Here is an 18,864-nt window from a genome sequence, read left to right on the forward strand (position 1 = left end):
AGCCAAATTACACTCAAATAACAGAATTTGAATTAGGTTTGAATCCTACATCTACTTACAGCCTACAAGATCTCTTCTTGAAAACAAACAAAAATCTTAGCAGAACAGTCTCGATAAATTAGAGGCTATTTTCATAAACTTATTCCCATTTCCTTCATGCATATACTCCCCAAATACATTGATGTCAGCTTCTCTGGCAAAGGAGCCAGTTAGAGGTGTGCCACTGATGCAATTCAAAAGCCATCCAATACAGAGTATCCTCTCTTCTCCAGCCTGCTTTACTCAATTGGGGTCCATCACCATCATGAAAACAAACTTCTCCTCACTGCCAGGGTCATTTTTCCTCCTCTTCCACCACTGACTCATATTAATATCTTTGTAGAAGGCTATGTGTGCTCCAGGAGGCCAGTCCCATGTGTTTTTTTTTCCAAACCTCTCGCTGTTTCTCTGGCCACAGCCAAGTGCATTAACATATGTTCTCACAGCGCACAGTGCTACTCTGCATTGGTAAATGCCTTATTACAGCAAGACCCGCTCTGTGCTCTTCCATTGAATATCCATAAGTAGTAAAACACAGCCATACCAGCCCACTCAGAACAGTAGGAATGTGTCTCACATGACAGGAGGGCTCCTTAACATTTAGTCAGAGGTCCTCTTTGTCAATTTAATATTCCTCCTACTCACAGTAATTGCGGGTGGTAATAATGACAAATAAAGGCAATATTGCTACTGCATGTTACATACTGAGTGTAATAAGGTCATCTGCTGGTTATGTTTTTTCCCCTGTATTTATGCCTTTTTAGCATGCAGAGTCAAATCTCTCAGTATGACTTACATCTCGAAAGACTATGCCAGTGTGAAATATGCAAAGGCAGAGGGTGAGAAAAATATCCCGAGCAATGCAGCTTGTTCTTGCCTAGAGAGCTTACATGCTTGTAATCATTTCCTAACTGCAATTTCCTCTTTCATTTGTTGGCTTTTATTCTCTTCTGTCTTAAGTAATATCAAGCATTTCAGAGATCATGAAATCAGTGTCATAATATAAATACACACGCACATATCTCCTTTACAATTGTAGAGAAAACAAAAGCTGGCTTTCACTTTGTGGAAACAAAGTGGTGCACACGGTTGGCAATGGTGCACAAAACTAGCGTGTATTAAAACAAAAGCCAAAGAGACAGAGGAATACATCTCCCACAGTATGATGGGATATTTTTGACAAAACACTTCTTAATTGAACATTTTGTGTGTGTGTTTACTAGTAGTGTGTAAATTCCAAGTAATATAATTACTTCATAAAATAAATAAGTGTGGACATGCCAAGAACAATCGACATATTAACATCAATTAAGAATGAAGCTTGATTGCCACCTACAGTGAAAGTGTTGCTTGTATGATGAGTAAAATTGTGAAACTGGAGGACCGATAATGCACCCACTATCTTATCTGAGGTTGCAGCAGGCTGATGATTATGCTGATTGCTGCAGGAGCAGTTTTGGGTTAAAATGTGTGCACAGTGCTCAAAACTCCCACTTTTAGGGTAAGGCTGTTTTGCTTTTGTGCTTCTTTTTTTTTTAACGTTTACTTTGCATTTCAGATTTCTGTGATCTTTGTTCTGTCTGCCAGGGAAACAGTTGTGCTGTGTTGATCTGAAGACATATTCAATGTGCATCAAATACTAGAGGGAACTCGTCGTATTCTTGCACAGAGAACTGAGGGCTGGCATCCATGACATCCCACTGCACTGCACTGATTTATAATCTTAGGGAGGATACATCTTAGCAAGGATACATCGCTGAAACATGAAGGCATTGAATAATACTTTTCTCATGAATAAAATCATTAAAAGAAGCTTTTTTATATAACTTAAACCTCACCCGCGAATGCTGAATGCTGAGCATTTTGTGATTAATGTTCAGCTATAAATTAAACATGCTGGATTTTGAGGATTTTCTTCTTTTTTTTTACATTTATTTATGTTCTTTTAATCATTTATTATTTAAAGCCTTTTCTGACAAGTCAGATAACCTAAGGACACAAGTTATGTTTGCTTTAACTTTTCAAATCTATTCCTAGATAATCTAGCTTGCACCGACGTGCTAACTAATGAAGCCTATAATGCTGTTTTTAAGTCATTAAACACGAAAGCCTAACAACACAGCTTTTGCCTAATGACAATTTGTGACAATGTCTTGTTTCAGTATTGCTGTTACAATAAACAAAAAAACTACACCCTGTGAAATTGCCCAGTTATTTAAAAAATATACATTATTGCATAATCTTACAGTATTTGCACTGTTTTTAAGTGAAAGTGTAAAACCAGAGACTACACAGCAAATTTACAATTGGGTGAGATCACATATATTTCTACTGCCATACAAATGATTGGACATCTAATTTCAAATTCAAGATTAACTGTAAAGACACGGTTACCAAGGAAAAGACGTGACCGCAAATACAGCTGGAGCTTCGCATTTTTGACTGTTGCTACATAGTCCTGCATATTAAGGACTTAAAACCTCAAACACATCTGCAGCAGTTGTTAGAAAGTATAGAAAGAGCTACAAGTATCCTTAAATAATGATGCCAAATAAAATCTAGTATTTAAACTGCCTTGAAAAACAGTTGAGTGCTCTTGGCTTGGCACAAGGAATCCTTGGAAACTGTTGTTTCACTGATGTTCACAGTGCAGAGAATATTGCATGAACTCTGCAAATGGTTTCCAAGAAAACTACTGCTTGTAAAATAGCTCAAAACCTCAAGACCTTAAAAAACATTTCTGTGCATTTTAGAGAGTTTTTAATCATGCCTAGGAAAAAAGAAAAAAACGGTGGGAACACAAAACATAAGAGAATAAAATGTCACTGATGATGATGATGACAATGACCAGACTAGGGTTGTATTATCTTATCTTTATTCTTTTGAGTTTTTATTTATTGCAATCATGTTTCATTTGAAAGAAAACAGAAATTCATTCTGTAACATGATATAAGTAAAAATGTGTAGATATACTTACATGTATATTGCTTTTTACACATTGTAAAAGGGCTTCCAGAACCATCTATCATGCTCAGTGTTACATTAGACACAAAGAGTAGGTGGTGGTAGGTTGGAGGATTGGTTTAGATGGCAGTTCTGATCCAATCTCGCAATGACCATCCATCATAGCTTCCTGTGATGCCGTGTTTAACGTCTGCCAATATCTTATTAGAAATGTGCTAGATCGTAAAAATGAAAACTCCTAGGTATTTAAAGGAGCTCACTATGTCATCGCTTGAGACAAGAGTCTACATGAGATACTGTAAGAAGAAGCAACTTGGTTTGAAACTCTGAAGGCTATGATAAATCACTATAAGAAGTTATAGGGAGCTTTACAGAGGCTCTAAAAATATATTGGGTTTTCAAAACAAAAACAATAAAAGATAATAATTATTTCGTTATATGTATTATTGCTGAATTTGCTGAAACCCAAGGTCTCTTTATATAAGAGTATAAAGAAAAGGCTAAAGGTTGAAGACTTTTTTAGGAGGTGAGTTTTGGCAAGCTTGTAGTCGTTGTATAGTCCATTTGAAAACTTTAAGTAGGATCCATGAGATTCATATTCCGTTTGCCTAAAAAGTTCAAATCATTTGCTATTATCCGCTGTTTGACTAAGATGCTTAAACACTAGCAATCTAGGAGACCAGGCAGCTGGACTGCAGTCCTGGCGCACAAAATGACTTTCCATTAATAGGTTGGGGAGCATCAAGAGAGCCCACCCTGAGCAGAGATTTCCACATGGATATGGCCTATAGCACAAGGGTACCTGCCCCCAGCCATCTGCACTGATTTGACAAATGATTCTATATCAAAGGCCTCTGCACTGATTTGGGTCGTAATTGATTGGAGGCGAGGCCCTCAAATCCCTGATTGGTTTAGCTGGATGTGGGGAGGGAGATACGTGGCGAGTGAGAGGAAAGGACAGCCAGCGTGTGAGAGAGTACAGTGCAGGGGATCTGGGAAATATACTAACAGAAGTGAGCCTCATTTGCACTTTGAGAGAATTCAGAATGAAATTTGTGTGGTACGCAATTTCGTCAAACAATATGCATGGTACATTTTTTACAGAGCAACCCATGTTGTCTCTGTGTTTGTGTTTCTTTTTCCAATGTGACTGTGGGGATATCCAATTTGTTACTGTGTCCATAAAGATCGGATTTCACCATACAAAAAGAAGAATTTGGTTAGAAATGGAACATTATTGATTTGTTCCACACGGAGGTGTGGTCTGATGCAGATATATGAGAATTGTAAGTTGGCTGAAAGGAAAGCATCGATTATATATTTCTTCATCATTTTACCCTGAATATTTGATACCATTAACCGCGGTTACGGAAATTATGTGACAAGTGAAATATCATCAAAGAGGATAGCCATTGTTCACTTATCCTCCTGAAAGTTACCTAAACCTCATTACCGATTAAAGGGATTAAGGGGATGTCAAATACTTTTTTATCCTTTTTTTCAGTTAGATTTCCAAAGAACATATGCCAGGTATGATCTCGAAAAGTGTATTTATTTAATAATATTGTAGATAATTTTCCATTCTGTCATTTATACTATGGTGCGTAGAAGATGTCCTGCAGATGAGCCAGGATACTGTGGAGCCCTCTTAATACAATTGTGACTGTGATGTTATGTATATAGAGGCCTACTCCCTTCGTTACATGGCAGGCTGGCTGCACCACATACCTTTTGCCATTTGACACAGACATGCGGTGCTTGCTAGTGACAGATGCTGCACAGCACTGGTCCCAGAGGTCACAGATGACCTTTTGGATTGTCTTTTTTTCAGTCACAAAGCATTATTTATTTGACGATGGCCACCAATGCGACCCCGGGCACCTTGATGGAGCCGTGGGTTGTTGCTGCTTGTCTTCTGAGATTACATTTACCTCAAATGAATTGGGGTTGAGTGACTGACTGTGTTTGGCCGTGCACTTGCATGTGCGAGGATGTGGACGTACATGTTTAGGAAGATACATTACTTATCCATAGTCTGCTTGACGCAAATAACAAAGCTTAATTGCTGCACGACAGGCCTTTTGTTTGGACGCCTGAGGGATTTCCTTTTATTATACAGAGTGAATCACCATTGAAATGTGTTTATTTGCTGGCCTTTCCTTGGCTTTAAAAAGCTCCTGCACACTGTATGTCTTAAGAATTTTATCTGTAACACTCAGCGCATTTACATTCATGTCTTTGTCGAACTTCACAGAATAAAGTCTAACCCTTCAAGAAGCAAGGTGTTTCTCTAGCATGCTCATCGCTCAACTTTTACATTGTTAGGTGACATTTCACAAGAGAGTTTGTCTTTTGTGGAAATAAAAACTGTGAAACGCGAGGAAAACAAAACTGTGAAATGGCATCCCGGAGTCACACGGCTTTAGTTTACCGTAGCTATTTCAGAGTTGGCAAGAACAAGGTGCAGTGCAGGCCCCATATTGTCAGAGGTGCTTGATCCCCACCCCCATCCCTTGTCCTCTCCATCTGTCACCTATTTAAATTGTGGTGTTCACAAAGACATACACATACTTTGGCATGCTTACACACACATTATTATACACGGCCACCTCAGATACCAAGAACCGTATTATAATGAACTACTTGTATGTTATAGCTTGTCAGACGCACATGACTTTATGTACAGAACCAAGCATGTGCATCCCTATTCACATTTTATTACTACCCTGTTGTGCTATAATGAGAAGTTGTTATTCACGCTGTCGATTCACAGGAAAACCTTGTGAAAACCCTTGTGAAACAATTTTCTACAGCCCGAAGCCTCATGTCAGAAATATGATCTTACCCTCACCTCTTACCCCGACTGCCGTAGTGTGATGATGCTCTGAGGTGAGCCCACACATCAATTATTCACATAATGCAAAATTTTTACTCTTTATCTTCTCGCCAGCTAGGGGAGACAATTTAAGAAAATAAGAAGAGAAAATAAATGATGAGCAGAGGGAAAACGCAGCAAGACACTTGCTGGGTGAATAAGAGAGTTTGCGGTGGACAGACAATGCTCTTGATGTGAGTTATAATTGTAGTTTAACAATGTGTGGACCTCTGGGATATTCACTATGCAATATATGGCCTTTAGACTAGAATCACTATGGAAACCAAAGGCCCTGAATGACCTGCAGTGCCCACCCACTTGGACAGCCGTTAATCATCTTTGCTCAGATCCTGGCACTGCAGAATTTGGCCAATGTGTCAAGAAGCAATTATATATACTTAGTGCTCGGGCACCCGATCTCCTCCCTCTCCTCCCTCTCCTCGCTCTCTCACTCTCACATTCTTAATATAATCACAGAGTAGTCAGTTTAAAAGCCCTCTGTTCATTTCGCTATCTATCTGGGGGATGCACACAATGCAGATGAAGAGAAGTTTAAAAAGCCAGTGGATATTCTATTCTGAGAGCCATTATAATCAGAATATTCTTTACATATAAATCATATCCAGCCATTTACTCATTTTACCAGCCTCCTGAACTGACTGACATACTAAATTACCCCAGCTGGCCCAATGCATTCGCTGCACATATTGGGCTGGTGTGGATCATGGAGACTAATGTGAGCTGACTAGAGGGAGATTATGTTCAGCTGCTAACAGCTAAAACGTGAATAACACTATCCGCAAACCCACAGTGTTCCCCCATTACATCAGCCCTGATCAGCTGGGTAAAAATGGAAAGAGTGAAAGAGAGAGAAGTATGGGGTCCAGAGGAAACAAGACGTAGACATAGTATGCGGAGCAATCCAAAGTGATGTCTTCTTACATTAAAGCATCTGTAACACCCCGTTAAAGCTACGGCACGCTGTAATTTCTCACCAAAAGCAACCCAAATTTGAAAAGTTCAGGCCTTACATGGATGTGCGTTGTTATTCTGCAATGATAGATATGCAGTTAATTTACTTTTTCCAGTGATTTTCCAGTGACAGAGCAGAGAAACGGGTATCATATTTTGTTATTATTTACTGTCCGACCACTGTCTGCATATTTTAATGCCACAAAAGTCATTTCAGACAGCTAGCTGTGCATTAGGGATGTAGAGCGGTGTTAGGCTTTGAACAGTTGATGACAGCCTGTCAGACAGCTTCCATCTATTGGGCTCCTTTTACCAAGGTCCACTCTTGCAATAAGCCACTCTCAGCCATAACGCCCATTCATCCAGAAAAGGACACAGGCATTTTTGACACGTTTGGTGCTAAGTGAACTGAAATTGCGCGAATTTCACTGCATGGCACATTATCACATTTGCAAGAGTCACGCATCAGGAGTAGAGGTTGAAGGGAAGAGTGACTTCAGTCAGTGTGTGGTGACGACTTGAGACCATCACAGTGAAGTGATGACTTTGACTGTGCATGTACAAGACTAATTAGCATTGAATAAATTTGCCCTTCTCACTTCATGTTAAATAAATCCCGAACGATTAGCAGAACGCACAGAGGAAGAACAGAAAACAGACGAATCTGTTGTCTTGGAAATAAAAATAGTTTCTTTAAGAACCCATGATAAACAAATTCATTTTGCACACCATTTGGCAAAGAGTCTTGCAATGATATGGTGAATGGAACATCAGATATGTGAGAAGATGAAAAGGGTCTTGACATATTATGCAGTTAATTTACAAATGCAAAATGCAAATAGACACAGAAACACAGCTTAATAAGAACATCGCATCCTTAAAATATCTGTAATTATTTCACATAATGCTGTTTATTCCTTGCCTGAAAGCAAACTGGAGCTTACCTTATGAGGACAAATGGGAGGCGGTGAGTTAAAAGACTTCTCTGGTGTCTGGCTCTGGTTCTAGTAGAAAAAAAAAACATTATCAGGGACATGTTTCATTGGAGGCATATCCTTGCCAAAAGTTTCATCTTATTTACTATTCCTTGCTATTAGTATTTTTGCTGCGTTTTTAAGTGGGGGTTAACTCCCACTCTTTACTACCCACTAAGCCAAGATCACAACGTTTGTCAAGCGTCACATTTTAAATCTCTATCTTGACAGCGTCGTCTTATCTGACATAACGTGAGCGGAGTGATTTTTTTTTTTGTTATTTGTTTTTGTGTTTTCCCTTATTTCTATCCCTGCTCAAAGATTATAAATCCTTCTTTGTCAGAAGATTTCACTGAACATATGTTCGGGTTTTTCGTACACGCCCGACTGCATTTTTTGAGGTTAAATGATTATCACATTGTTAATACACCAATACATCACTCAGATACAAGAAAACACCATTAAAAGCAGACACAAGGTAAGTCAACAAGCCAACAACAGATGGTCCCGCTGCTTGTGATTATGCAAAGATCCAAAGTATTTGCATACTCACAATGCCATCATTTAAAAAAAAAGAAAAAACAATAAGCCATCTTGAGCTGACCTCAGTGAGAAATGAAAAAAAAAAGAGCAATGGGTGACACAGAACCAGCAGGGAAGCGCAGGGGCTCGGAAAACTTCTTTTGGAATCTACCGAGGGCTTGCCTCGTGGGAAGGCACTGTTGATTTTCAAGCAGGTGCTTTCAGTTATGTCCTCATTTCCAATTATGCGCCTGTGGTACGTCTGATGCTCTGTGACACTATTAATGGCTGCCTTATGGTTTCTCTAGGACAGATGAGACGCTCGACTCTCCAGACTCTTAACATCTATATTTCATCACAACGTAGAAGGAGAACACCTCTCTGGACAAGGCAACTAAGAGAGCGGAGAAAAAAAATCAGGCAGGCATTCACTGTAGCGTAAACACCAGGTCATGAAATATAAATGAATAAATGGGCCTTGCTGGGACGATGGAATTAGTAGACAAAATTTTCCCTACAGATTGAGTAGGCAATATAACCATGATATCTTAATTGATGTGACAAATAAACATGAATTATTTTCTTTGTGGGTAGGAGCAGGAAATGGAGTTTGCTTCTGCGTGTTCCCAGTGGGGGAAAATGAATGACCTTGATTCTGAACACTGCCTCCAAAATTGTGAATCTACAGGATATTGTAGAGTTAGGAGGAGAGTGACAAAAAAGAAAAAGAAAAAAAGAAAGTCCAATCAATTATAATGTGAACCGCAGTGTTTGCAATGTACAGATAACTCGGCACTCCATCAATACTGGCGGTTAATCAAGGCATGACTTGCAAAAACTTCACACAAAGCATTCAGGAAAATATTCCCTTTACCACTTCTAGTTATTCTACTGTCGTATATGAAAGTAACAAGGAAAAAACAAACATTATTTGTGTTATTTCTGTGTTACCAGTTTATAAAATCAGATACCAAATATGCTAAAACTATTGAACACACAATGTGATGTTTATGCAAAAGCATTTAGTTATTTATTTGTTTTGTTGAATTTGTACAAAACAATATGTGATCCAAATTAACAACTACTTTCATTTGGAAGTACAAATACTGTTAAAGAAGAGACATTATCAAATGCAAAAAAGGAAAAAAAAAACAAACAAAACAAGGATGACAGTAAAGCTAACCACCACTTTTCACTCATGCCATTTCTTATAAATTCCTAGTTTAACTCACCCGTTAAATCGAATTAATAATCGTTAGTGTTTCATCAGCGTGGAAACTGTACAGCTTTTCTGACAAACAGCTCATAGCTCATCTCCGCACAGTTACAGGAGAGACAGTAGAGTAGAGAGGTGATAAGGGAAAACATATGGAAGTAAAAACGACTGTCATTTTTCAACTCACCTTTGTCTGGGACATTTTGCATCGGATAATGAAGACTATTGACAATGGTTGCAACAGAGGGATTTGGATTACGCCACATATTGATGTTTTTTGTCTTTTCACCATGCATGGGCTGGTTATTGTAATAGGATGAGGCCCAGAGAGCACATGTTACACATATATATATTACAGTTTCTGAAGAAAATACAAGACAATTTTATCTTTCTGATTTCTTGGAAATGTTTTGATAAAATCTAAGAATGAGCTCTATTTCTATCTCGCCGTCTTTACTCTCATCGTATAAATTAGGAGCCTCACTCAGCAGCTCACAAACTGTGTAAGTCTTAATTGTGTACTTTAATAAATGTCGCACAGTTTTCCCGCTAAAAGTCTGCATAAAAGACAAATGAAAACAAAAATATGCAAAATATTTAAACTTGTTATTTAAAAGGGTTTTTTGTTTTTGCTATAAATATATGCTGTTTTTTTAAATTTCACTTTACCAACATGTGCGTAAAAAGCTGCATGGGACAGAGAGTTGTTCTATCGTTCTTGAAAAATTTGACTGACTGCCTTCTGAAAGTCACTGGAGTATTTCTTTTAAAGATATTCCATGTGGGAATCTGCCAAAAAATGTACATTGTGTGCTACTCCTTTCACAGAGGAGTTATAGGTTATAGTAATGACAGTGCCAGCTGAGGACCTGTGAGTTGTGAGCTTCTCTGTTGAAAGTTTCCCACACGGAATCTTAAATGTCTTCAGAACAAGCATACTTTGAAGAGTTTCAGATGAAAGTTTTCTTGTTTTTTACTTTCATCTGAATAAAAAAAAAAACTACAGAACTACAGAAGGTGAATGTTAAAAATGCGCTTTTATGTGCCTGTTAAGATATAATAATAAAAATCTTTTGTCGTAAAAGACTTCATAAATAACTATTTGTCATTTACATGTTTTCTGTCTCTATTAATCTTGTGTGATATTAGAAAAAAACATTTAAGAGAAGATGTGCATCACTGAACACAAGAAAAGCTTCAGTAAAACTTTTCAGGTGTGAGGTGATCAAAATGTTCTGTCTTCTCTTTGGCTCCGGGATCATGCTCTTGCAAAAAAAAAAAAAAGAAAGAAAGAAAAACTTGTTTTTTAGTGGCTTAGTTTTGATAAGCCACTTTCTGAGAAAATGGGTAAGTTTTTTAAAAAAATATATATGTTTCTTTTATTTATTTTGCATTGTAAGGTATAAAAAACTCCACTCATCAGACATATACACCTCAACAAGTCAACGTTTCTCAGATTTGAGGTGAGCAACTGAAGCAACTACAGCTTGGCTCAGTGAGATGACTAGCTGCCTTAAGACCAGGAGGGCCAGGTTCAAATCCTGCTCGTGGTAACATTTCAGTAGGTAGAGTGGTGGCCCCATGATCGGAAGGTCGGGGTTCGATTCTCCTGAACAGCTACCCTGAGGTACCCCTGAGCAAGGTACCGTCGCTACACACTGCTCCCCGGGCACCCAATGGCTGCCCACTGCTTCACTGAGTGAATGGGTTAAATTGAGAGGAATTTCCTCACGGGGATTCTTTCTTTCTAAGAGTGCAGGATACTGTTGATTGACTTATGACCTGGTAGTGAAGGCATTATAGGGTTACCTAGGCAACCAGTCTGCACCTACATTAACTTCAAAGTAATATGGATGAGTGAATCGCTATCTGTGTGGATGTCACTTTAGGTTTTAAAAAAGCTTTTCTACTCTCAGCTTTGCTGCTGTATAATATATCTGTTTTAAAGCAGTTGTGCCTGATAACTCACCGATCACATCTATTCAATATGTGTTTTTTGCCTGATCCTTTGTGCACAGAGTTGTCCAATTCTTTGGACGCCTTTACTTTAAGTCCTGAACAAAATCTCAACTTTCTTTACAATGTTTTGTGGACAAGTGTTTTTTGCAAGTTGTGAAAACCTACAGGCTCTATAGGGATGGTGCTGCTTTTACACCCAACATGAAATATTGCAGTTCAACAATTACATCGTTTTTTAAAAAGTGTAATATATCATATGTAAATTCACAATGAATTAAAATAAATAAATAATAAACACAATTTGGTATGTTGTTGTTCTGCCATTTGATTATATAGCGTATTTTTGTAAACCATCCAATTCTTTAAACATATATATGTATGTATAAAAGAATCTTCAGGAAAATTAACTAGCCAGAAACTCAACTTGACTGGGAGAAGTCGTAGCCCAAACCCTGTGTAGCTTGCACTCTGTTTCTGTGTGGCAGATGTAGTATAAGGCAGTCTAGTCACATTCACTGAGCCAACTTCCCCAACAAGTATAGTGAAAAAAAACAAGAGCACTATTCAGTGCTGAGTGGACACTGACTTGTGGCACATTTGTGTTTCTAGTCCCATCAACTCAGCCTCCATTTTCTCCCCACACAAGGAGGCTTTATACTATTTTCTTCCCCAGCTCCCACAAAAGTACTGTGCCACATTTAGTAAACTGTATTTCTACCAGCTAGTTACTGCTTCTTCAGCTCTGTTTGTCACCCCAACATTGTTTCAACCCTCCTCCCCCAATAAAATATAGTTCTCTCGCTAGGATTAAAGGAGCATTGTAGTTCAAGGATTATCAAATGCCTTTGATCATGTGACTGCCATGTTTTTGATCTGCGGCACATAGCCCCAAATATATTCTCTTTTTCTTGCCTTCTGTCTCTTTGCCTCTCCACGGATTTCCCGTTGCTTGCCGGTTCTCTGCAAAGTGAGAATAGCTCTTGACAAGCAGTGAAAGGAGAAAATGTAACAAGTATAAAACACATATTTGTAATATTGTGATGACAGAGATCATGCTTCCACTGCTTATCAGTCCACAGAAACATATGCCATAAAGATGTCCAGTGCTGATGTTAACGCTTGAAACTATGACACGTTGGAATATATATCTCGTTTTAGCGAGTCATCTGTGGTTTTCCTTAGTGCACATTTATTGTCTCCCGCCACTTTTAAGGCAGTGACACAGATGTTTGGAGTATAGAGAAATCGACCACAGATTATTTGCCTTTGAAACATGAAGTAAGGTTCCAATGCCTTTATCACACAGTGCAACCCCAGCTGCACCCTGGTGATGTTCATTAGCAATTTCTGAGCCTTGGGCTATTTTGCAGTGTTTCAATCCCTGCATTATTATTTAGTGGCTGACTTGGACATGCAATCAAAAGGACACGCAATATGTGCAACACTTGTATCTCAAAGCAATGGCTGTTCCATGATGCCCAGACTAAAAACGTATAATTGTGAGCCAGGGGATCCATGGCTGAAATTTAGTCAACATACCTCAAAAAATGCTTTTTATCCTCATTGTACAATCACCTCCTATTAATGTCATTGCCAAGTCAAAAACGGAACATATCAAAACAATTATTTTGATGTGGCTTCAAGCAACACAACATTTCAATGTGAATGGCGCTCGAACCTTGAATCATTATAAGGCGTGGTTTGGGGCGAAAAAAAAAAGCGCATCAAAAAATGATTGAATATCATTTTAATGGGTAGAAACCTACGAGGCTTTCGTACTGTCTACCTGCCATGTTATTAGATAGACCATGCCAGTCAAGCTGAACAACACAAAATCAACATACAGACAGGCTGACAAGACATAAGCATACTGCCTTCCATCTTCCTCCCAGCCTGGCATGTTTATCTAGCCTTCCATGTGAGCTTAGTGCAGTACTGTGCATATGCATAGAGAATGATGAAGGTTCCGAAACTAGTGCCTGAAGGAAGCTGCACATATAGCACAAGCTCTTTGAAATCGTGCCAGAGTGGGCCTCATTTGCAAAGCAATTTGACAACAAAAGTAAAATACTTTGCAACCTAAAACCAAATTCCAGAGATGCCAAATGGTGCGTCTCTGCAGTTTGCTGAGAGAGGGAATTCAAGAGGGCTACATCCGGTGTCTTGTGCGTATGCTTCTGACATGGCTTATTTGCAGGCCTAGCATTACACCAGTGCAATGTCATGATTGCTTTGGCAAGGAAAGGGGCTCTTATTTACATGAGGGAGTCCACACAGGAGGTTGCCTTTGACCAAGGTGCCAACAAGCCTGCAGAAAATGTAATTACAACCTACAAAGCTGCTTGTTTAAAACAAGCTATTGCTTAAAACAGCAGAACACAACACTAGTTAATAAGTCAGTTATCCAATTGGCCAAGACCGATAATTGTGGTAATGTTTAATTAGATTATCCCTTATACAGTCAATTGTAGATTTGATTGCACGCGATTAAAGAAAGTATTTCCTGTTTGAATATGCAAAGCGTTCGTACGCAGTCTCCTCCTCGAGCCGAGCAGAATGCTGTGCACCTCCAACATTAAACAGCTTGCCAGTGTCAATAGTTGCACCGTTCCCCATTTATTTTGGAATTTTCTTGCCCCTATAATTTTGAACAGTCTCTGGTAAAATGGATTTTTATTTTTATTTATTTTTTTACAAATGCAGTTTTGTTGTGGATTAACAACAGTCGGATTTCACCGAATGTGGGTTTCCGATAATCTAAAATATGCCGAAGAAGCTTAATATTGTTTTTATTGCTCTGACTTTGCATTAGGAGATTTTGTTTTCAGAACCTTCATACAGAAAACAGACACACAATTTTTTAAGCTGATACTTGTAATAGTGACATGCTATACATGCCACATATTATATATGCAATATTTAGTGGCCAAATATCAATTCATGCTCTACTTCAGTCCAAAATAAAGATAACGTTTCACTAACCACCATTTTTCCCTGCGTGTTTCATTTGAAAAGAATAACTCTCCCAAACCATAAACACAGAGCATTATTCACTGGCTGTAATCACTGATGATGGTGGCAATGATGAGTTTGTTGAAATATGAAGCAAGTAATACATTCTGAATCAATAATCCATCAGAGAAAATTACATTAGCATGTATTACACAACATATATTTTTTTCAGATTATTTCTGCAATTATCTCAAATGCATTTCTGTATGTAAACATCCTGATTTACACGATAATTCGGGTTTCTTTGGATAAATTATTGTTGCTAAAAATAAAAGGACGGTTCAATGAAAATTGAGGCCACGAGACGAGAGACCGCATGCTGAAAAGCTCTCTAATCCAGTCATATTTTGGGTGACTTTCTAAGATAAATTCTTTGGCATTGTCACGATGAAAGACCCTCGCCTCATTTAAGTGTCTTTGGGATCTCGATCAATCCGCGTGGCAGGAGTCAGACTTGTACACTTGACCATATAATATGGCATGCTTGTCGAAACCCGGAATGCATTTCTCTCTTCAAAGTATATTTCTTGGCTTGCTCTCTTCCTCACTCACTCCCTCAAACCAATTTGTCATTCTAAGCCTAGCCTCACTGTTGCCAGCGCCCGGATGATAGCAGTGGGCCTTTCTGATCCCGGCAGTGGCTAGGGAGCAGGCCAAGTGTTACGCGAGCCACCCTGGGACACCAAGCAGGCGCCTCTGCCGGCTGATGCACGCCTCCACGGCCGAGAGCAACTGGCTTTGCAGATGCTTTCGATTCGACACAGAATGGAGCTCAACTACTTTGTGAGGACATTTGCTTTGTGTTTGTGCACTGCATATGAGCTTCTATGTGTATTTCGCGAGCAAACGTGCATGAGAGTGCACATGTGTGCGTCAAAAAGATTAAGAGTGGTCTCCCTGTGCATACGCTTTTAAGTTTGTGCGCATGCACGAGAAGCTGTTGACACAAATGAAATGAAACGCTGAAATGAGGCCACGTTGTTTTGTTTTTGTTTGTTTGTTTGTTTTTGTCATTTGCAGTTATAGAATTCGCCAAATTCTGATAACTGGAAGTACTACTTCTCTGCTGATGTCCTTTAGAAGTAAGCAAGTCACCATTTTCCTCCACTGGCAGACGTTCCTCTCAAGAGCAAGAGGCAACACAACACTGCTGTTGTCACTTCATTATTCCTGTTTTAAACAACCATTAATGCCCTCATTCAAATGCTTGGATGCTGCTTTGCTGTTAAGCTTATCAGTAACAGTCAACCGATTTATTACTGCAGTCCCCTCTCTAGTCGGCTAAGCAGAGCATTAAGTGTATTCAAAATTACATTAGCTACACATTGTTATTGACTTCTTCTCATGGTCAGGCAATGGCTTTTTTTGATAAATGACAATATTTAACATCTTAGCAAGTTATATTATTCAGTGCATGTGTTATTAAAAAAAAGCATTCTGATTTGACTGCTGTTTGACAAAAGAGGTCAGAATGATGAATGTATAACAGTACATCCGAGGAACGAGAATTAAAGAAAAAGTCTCCAACTTGTACTTCTCATCAGTTACAGGCGAGATGCTCTCGTTTAGATGAGCAGTCTCCTCTTGTTTAAGCTGCTCAATACTGACCTTTTAGATCCTTGTGTTTTTGTTTTGCAACCTTTTATAACAGTTATTTAGGATTAAAATATGCATGGCTAATGGCATTTCCTCAGGAGCAGCTGTATTTATCTTGACACGCAGATTGTCACCCAGTATTTTGCACCCTACAATCAGCTCTCTGACAACAGTCCCCTTCATTTGCTGAAAAATTGAGATCGCAAAGTAGCTTGTTGAACACCTAGCCCAAACTTTCTCGTTAGACACTGATACCAGACTTGGAAAGCGACACCAGCATTTTATCTGTCTGGGCACAATTCAGTATTTGATTAGGAATAAATCTACAAGGCTCCAATCAGTTTCCCTTGTATGAGCACAGTTAACATGTGTGTTACTGCTCCTTGAGCGCTGATGGCAGAGACATGGGCGATTAAGGCCAGAGTCCAATCAAACCAGCTGTGTGCCATTCCCCCCATGGCACTGGTCGTGCCAGGCATGTGTTCCACACTACTAGCAGAAAGAGAGACCTCGACCAAACCTTCAGTCTGGGGAGTCACGGCCACACATGAACCAGGACTTGTAGGCAGATTGGGGTTTTAGCAATACAAACATGTTTTTTTTCAGACACAGAGCTGCTATGCAAGCATAAATAATCTCATTGGTTGCATTAAACCTCAGTGGAGAACTTCTGTGGCCAAGTAGCAGCAGCAGGCTGCTGAAGCCTGGTGTAAAAGGCAGAGTTAAGTCAGAAAGTATTATGAATGGATTTCTTTCTGGGAAAGAGGATATAATTAATCCATGGTGGTGTTGAATGTCAAAAAGTCATATTGTTTTTACAGTTTATATTTATATACATTGTTTGCTGTGCTCCGCCGAACTAATTCTCGCTGTAAAATGTAATGTGACTATTATAGGACAAAATATATCTAACAATTCTTAATGAATGAACAACCGAAGAAATGAAAAATGTTAAAAAATTGCAGGACGAGACTTCAGATATCTTAAAAAATCCATTTTAGCAATGATTAAGAATTAACTCATAGATTCATCTATTTTTTGGCAGGTACTCCAATGGGAGACTGTCTGCTCTTGTGAATCCAATATGACACTCAGTTTTAAATATGATTTAGACACAATATAACTGTCATTTAAATCCAATTGGACACATCAATCTAATATTATATAATTCACATATCTACTAGTCAACTAATGTATTCCATTCTCTGCAGCCCAACTGGGACTGAAGCTAATCACATCGCCGACACCAACGTCTCTCTTTTTAGATCTAACATGGTACAAAGTGTACATTTGAGAACTGGCTTTAACCTTTTTTGAATCACACATGGCTTGTCAAATACACAAAAACACAGCATTATGCTGGGGCGGTGAGTTCATAATTACAGTGACTAAATGTAGCAGTGAATCGTTTGGCAGATTCAATCATTTAAAAGGGACTTTCTTAAAAGAGGCTGCCCTGTCAATTACCAGATAGCCATGACAAAATAAGTTGGGTGTTTTGAGCATGAATGCACATCTTTTCATCTCTTTCAGGTGGGAATATAGATTAACTTAGTGAAAATACTCTGTTTTACAAGATTTTGGGGTTTATTGGGGGGCTTTTGATTACATGTTTCAGTTGTTCAGCCAAGGCCTCCTGTTGTGAATTCTGATCTTGCTTCCATCCCGCCCACTCAACACAACAAAACATTTTCTCTGAATGACATGTCGAACCATTAGCAGGCTATCAAATGGAGACACATACAAGGCCTTCTAAACACCTATTAGAGCTATCGATGGCAGAGGCAGAGATTATGACCGTGGAATGGAGAGGGTATTTGTGTCTCCCACTTTGCATTGCCAGCATCTTTGAAAAAAAAAAACCTTTATAGATTTGGACAGAGGCAAAGAAAAGCTTTATCAGCACCAACACAGAGAAACACATTAAGAGATCAGAACCCCAAAGGTCAATTGTGGCTGTGGGCGGCGCTTTGTTCTGGTGTCCTCTCGGTTAATACTGCACTGGAGCCAAGTGACCCATGTGAAACAAGTAATGATACCAATTTGTGTACATTTTAGATGTGCAGTAGAAAGCGAACACTCTTTCCATTCTTAAGCTAAAACGTGTTGCATAGTTCTCATATAGACACATCTACTGCTTGGCATTGCTCTTCATCACGTGTTCCCAACAATAGGATGACATTGATGTAACACAGAAGAATATGACAGCAAAAATAAAATGTCAAGCTGGGCATTTAGATAACAGGAAATTTTACTGATCTGTCCTCTATGATGGATTGAAATCTGAGCCCAAATGTCATTTTTAATTTCAGTATCTTTTTTTAGAAAAATGTTACTGGTTTTCCATGCATGAGATGCTGTTATTAAAAAAAAGAAAACAAAGTATATGTATTTTGTTACACTGTGTTGTGATTTAGTTGTATTTTGCAGGGCAACACTACTCACTGGGACAAAATGAGACAAATCCTTAATCCCTCACAAGATAATAATAATAATGTAATCCCTATTCCCATATGGAACCATATTCAGAAAAGACAGTTTCGGTCCCCACAGAGGTTCTATTCAAAAAGAAAAGCATTGGGAATTTATTTAAAATACACAGCAATTAAAATAAGACACACTGTCCAATCCTTCCCGCCATGCTAATCCTTTCTGATACAGATGTAGCTGTTGGAGTATAAAAAGTTACTCATTTGACGGTGTCTATTGTGTATCCGTGTACAATGCCGTACACT

The 18,864-nt window shown here is 38.8% G+C and overlaps 1 protein-coding gene across 2 annotated transcripts in view; it reads right to left on the bottom strand.

Moving 5' to 3' along the window:
* The window catches only part of pcdh11 (protocadherin 11), a 134,166-nt gene that overhangs the window by 70,931 nt on the left and 44,371 nt on the right, over nucleotides 1-18,864 (bottom strand). Inside the window, exon 4 of one of the 2 annotated variants that reach the window (XM_085170540.1) lies at nucleotides 7,795-7,854. The exons of the other annotated variant lie outside the window; for it this stretch is intronic. Within the exon in view, the coding sequence (XP_085026666.1) occupies nucleotides 7,795-7,854 (60 nt within the window). The remainder of the gene's footprint in view (nucleotides 1-7,794; nucleotides 7,855-18,864) is intronic. 2 annotated transcript variants of the gene reach the window in all.

This window comes from Neolamprologus multifasciatus, chromosome 2, assembly GCF_963576455.1.
Source record: "Neolamprologus multifasciatus chromosome 2, fNeoMul1.2, whole genome shotgun sequence".
NCBI classification, from domain to species: domain Eukaryota; kingdom Metazoa; phylum Chordata; class Actinopteri; order Cichliformes; family Cichlidae; genus Neolamprologus; species Neolamprologus multifasciatus.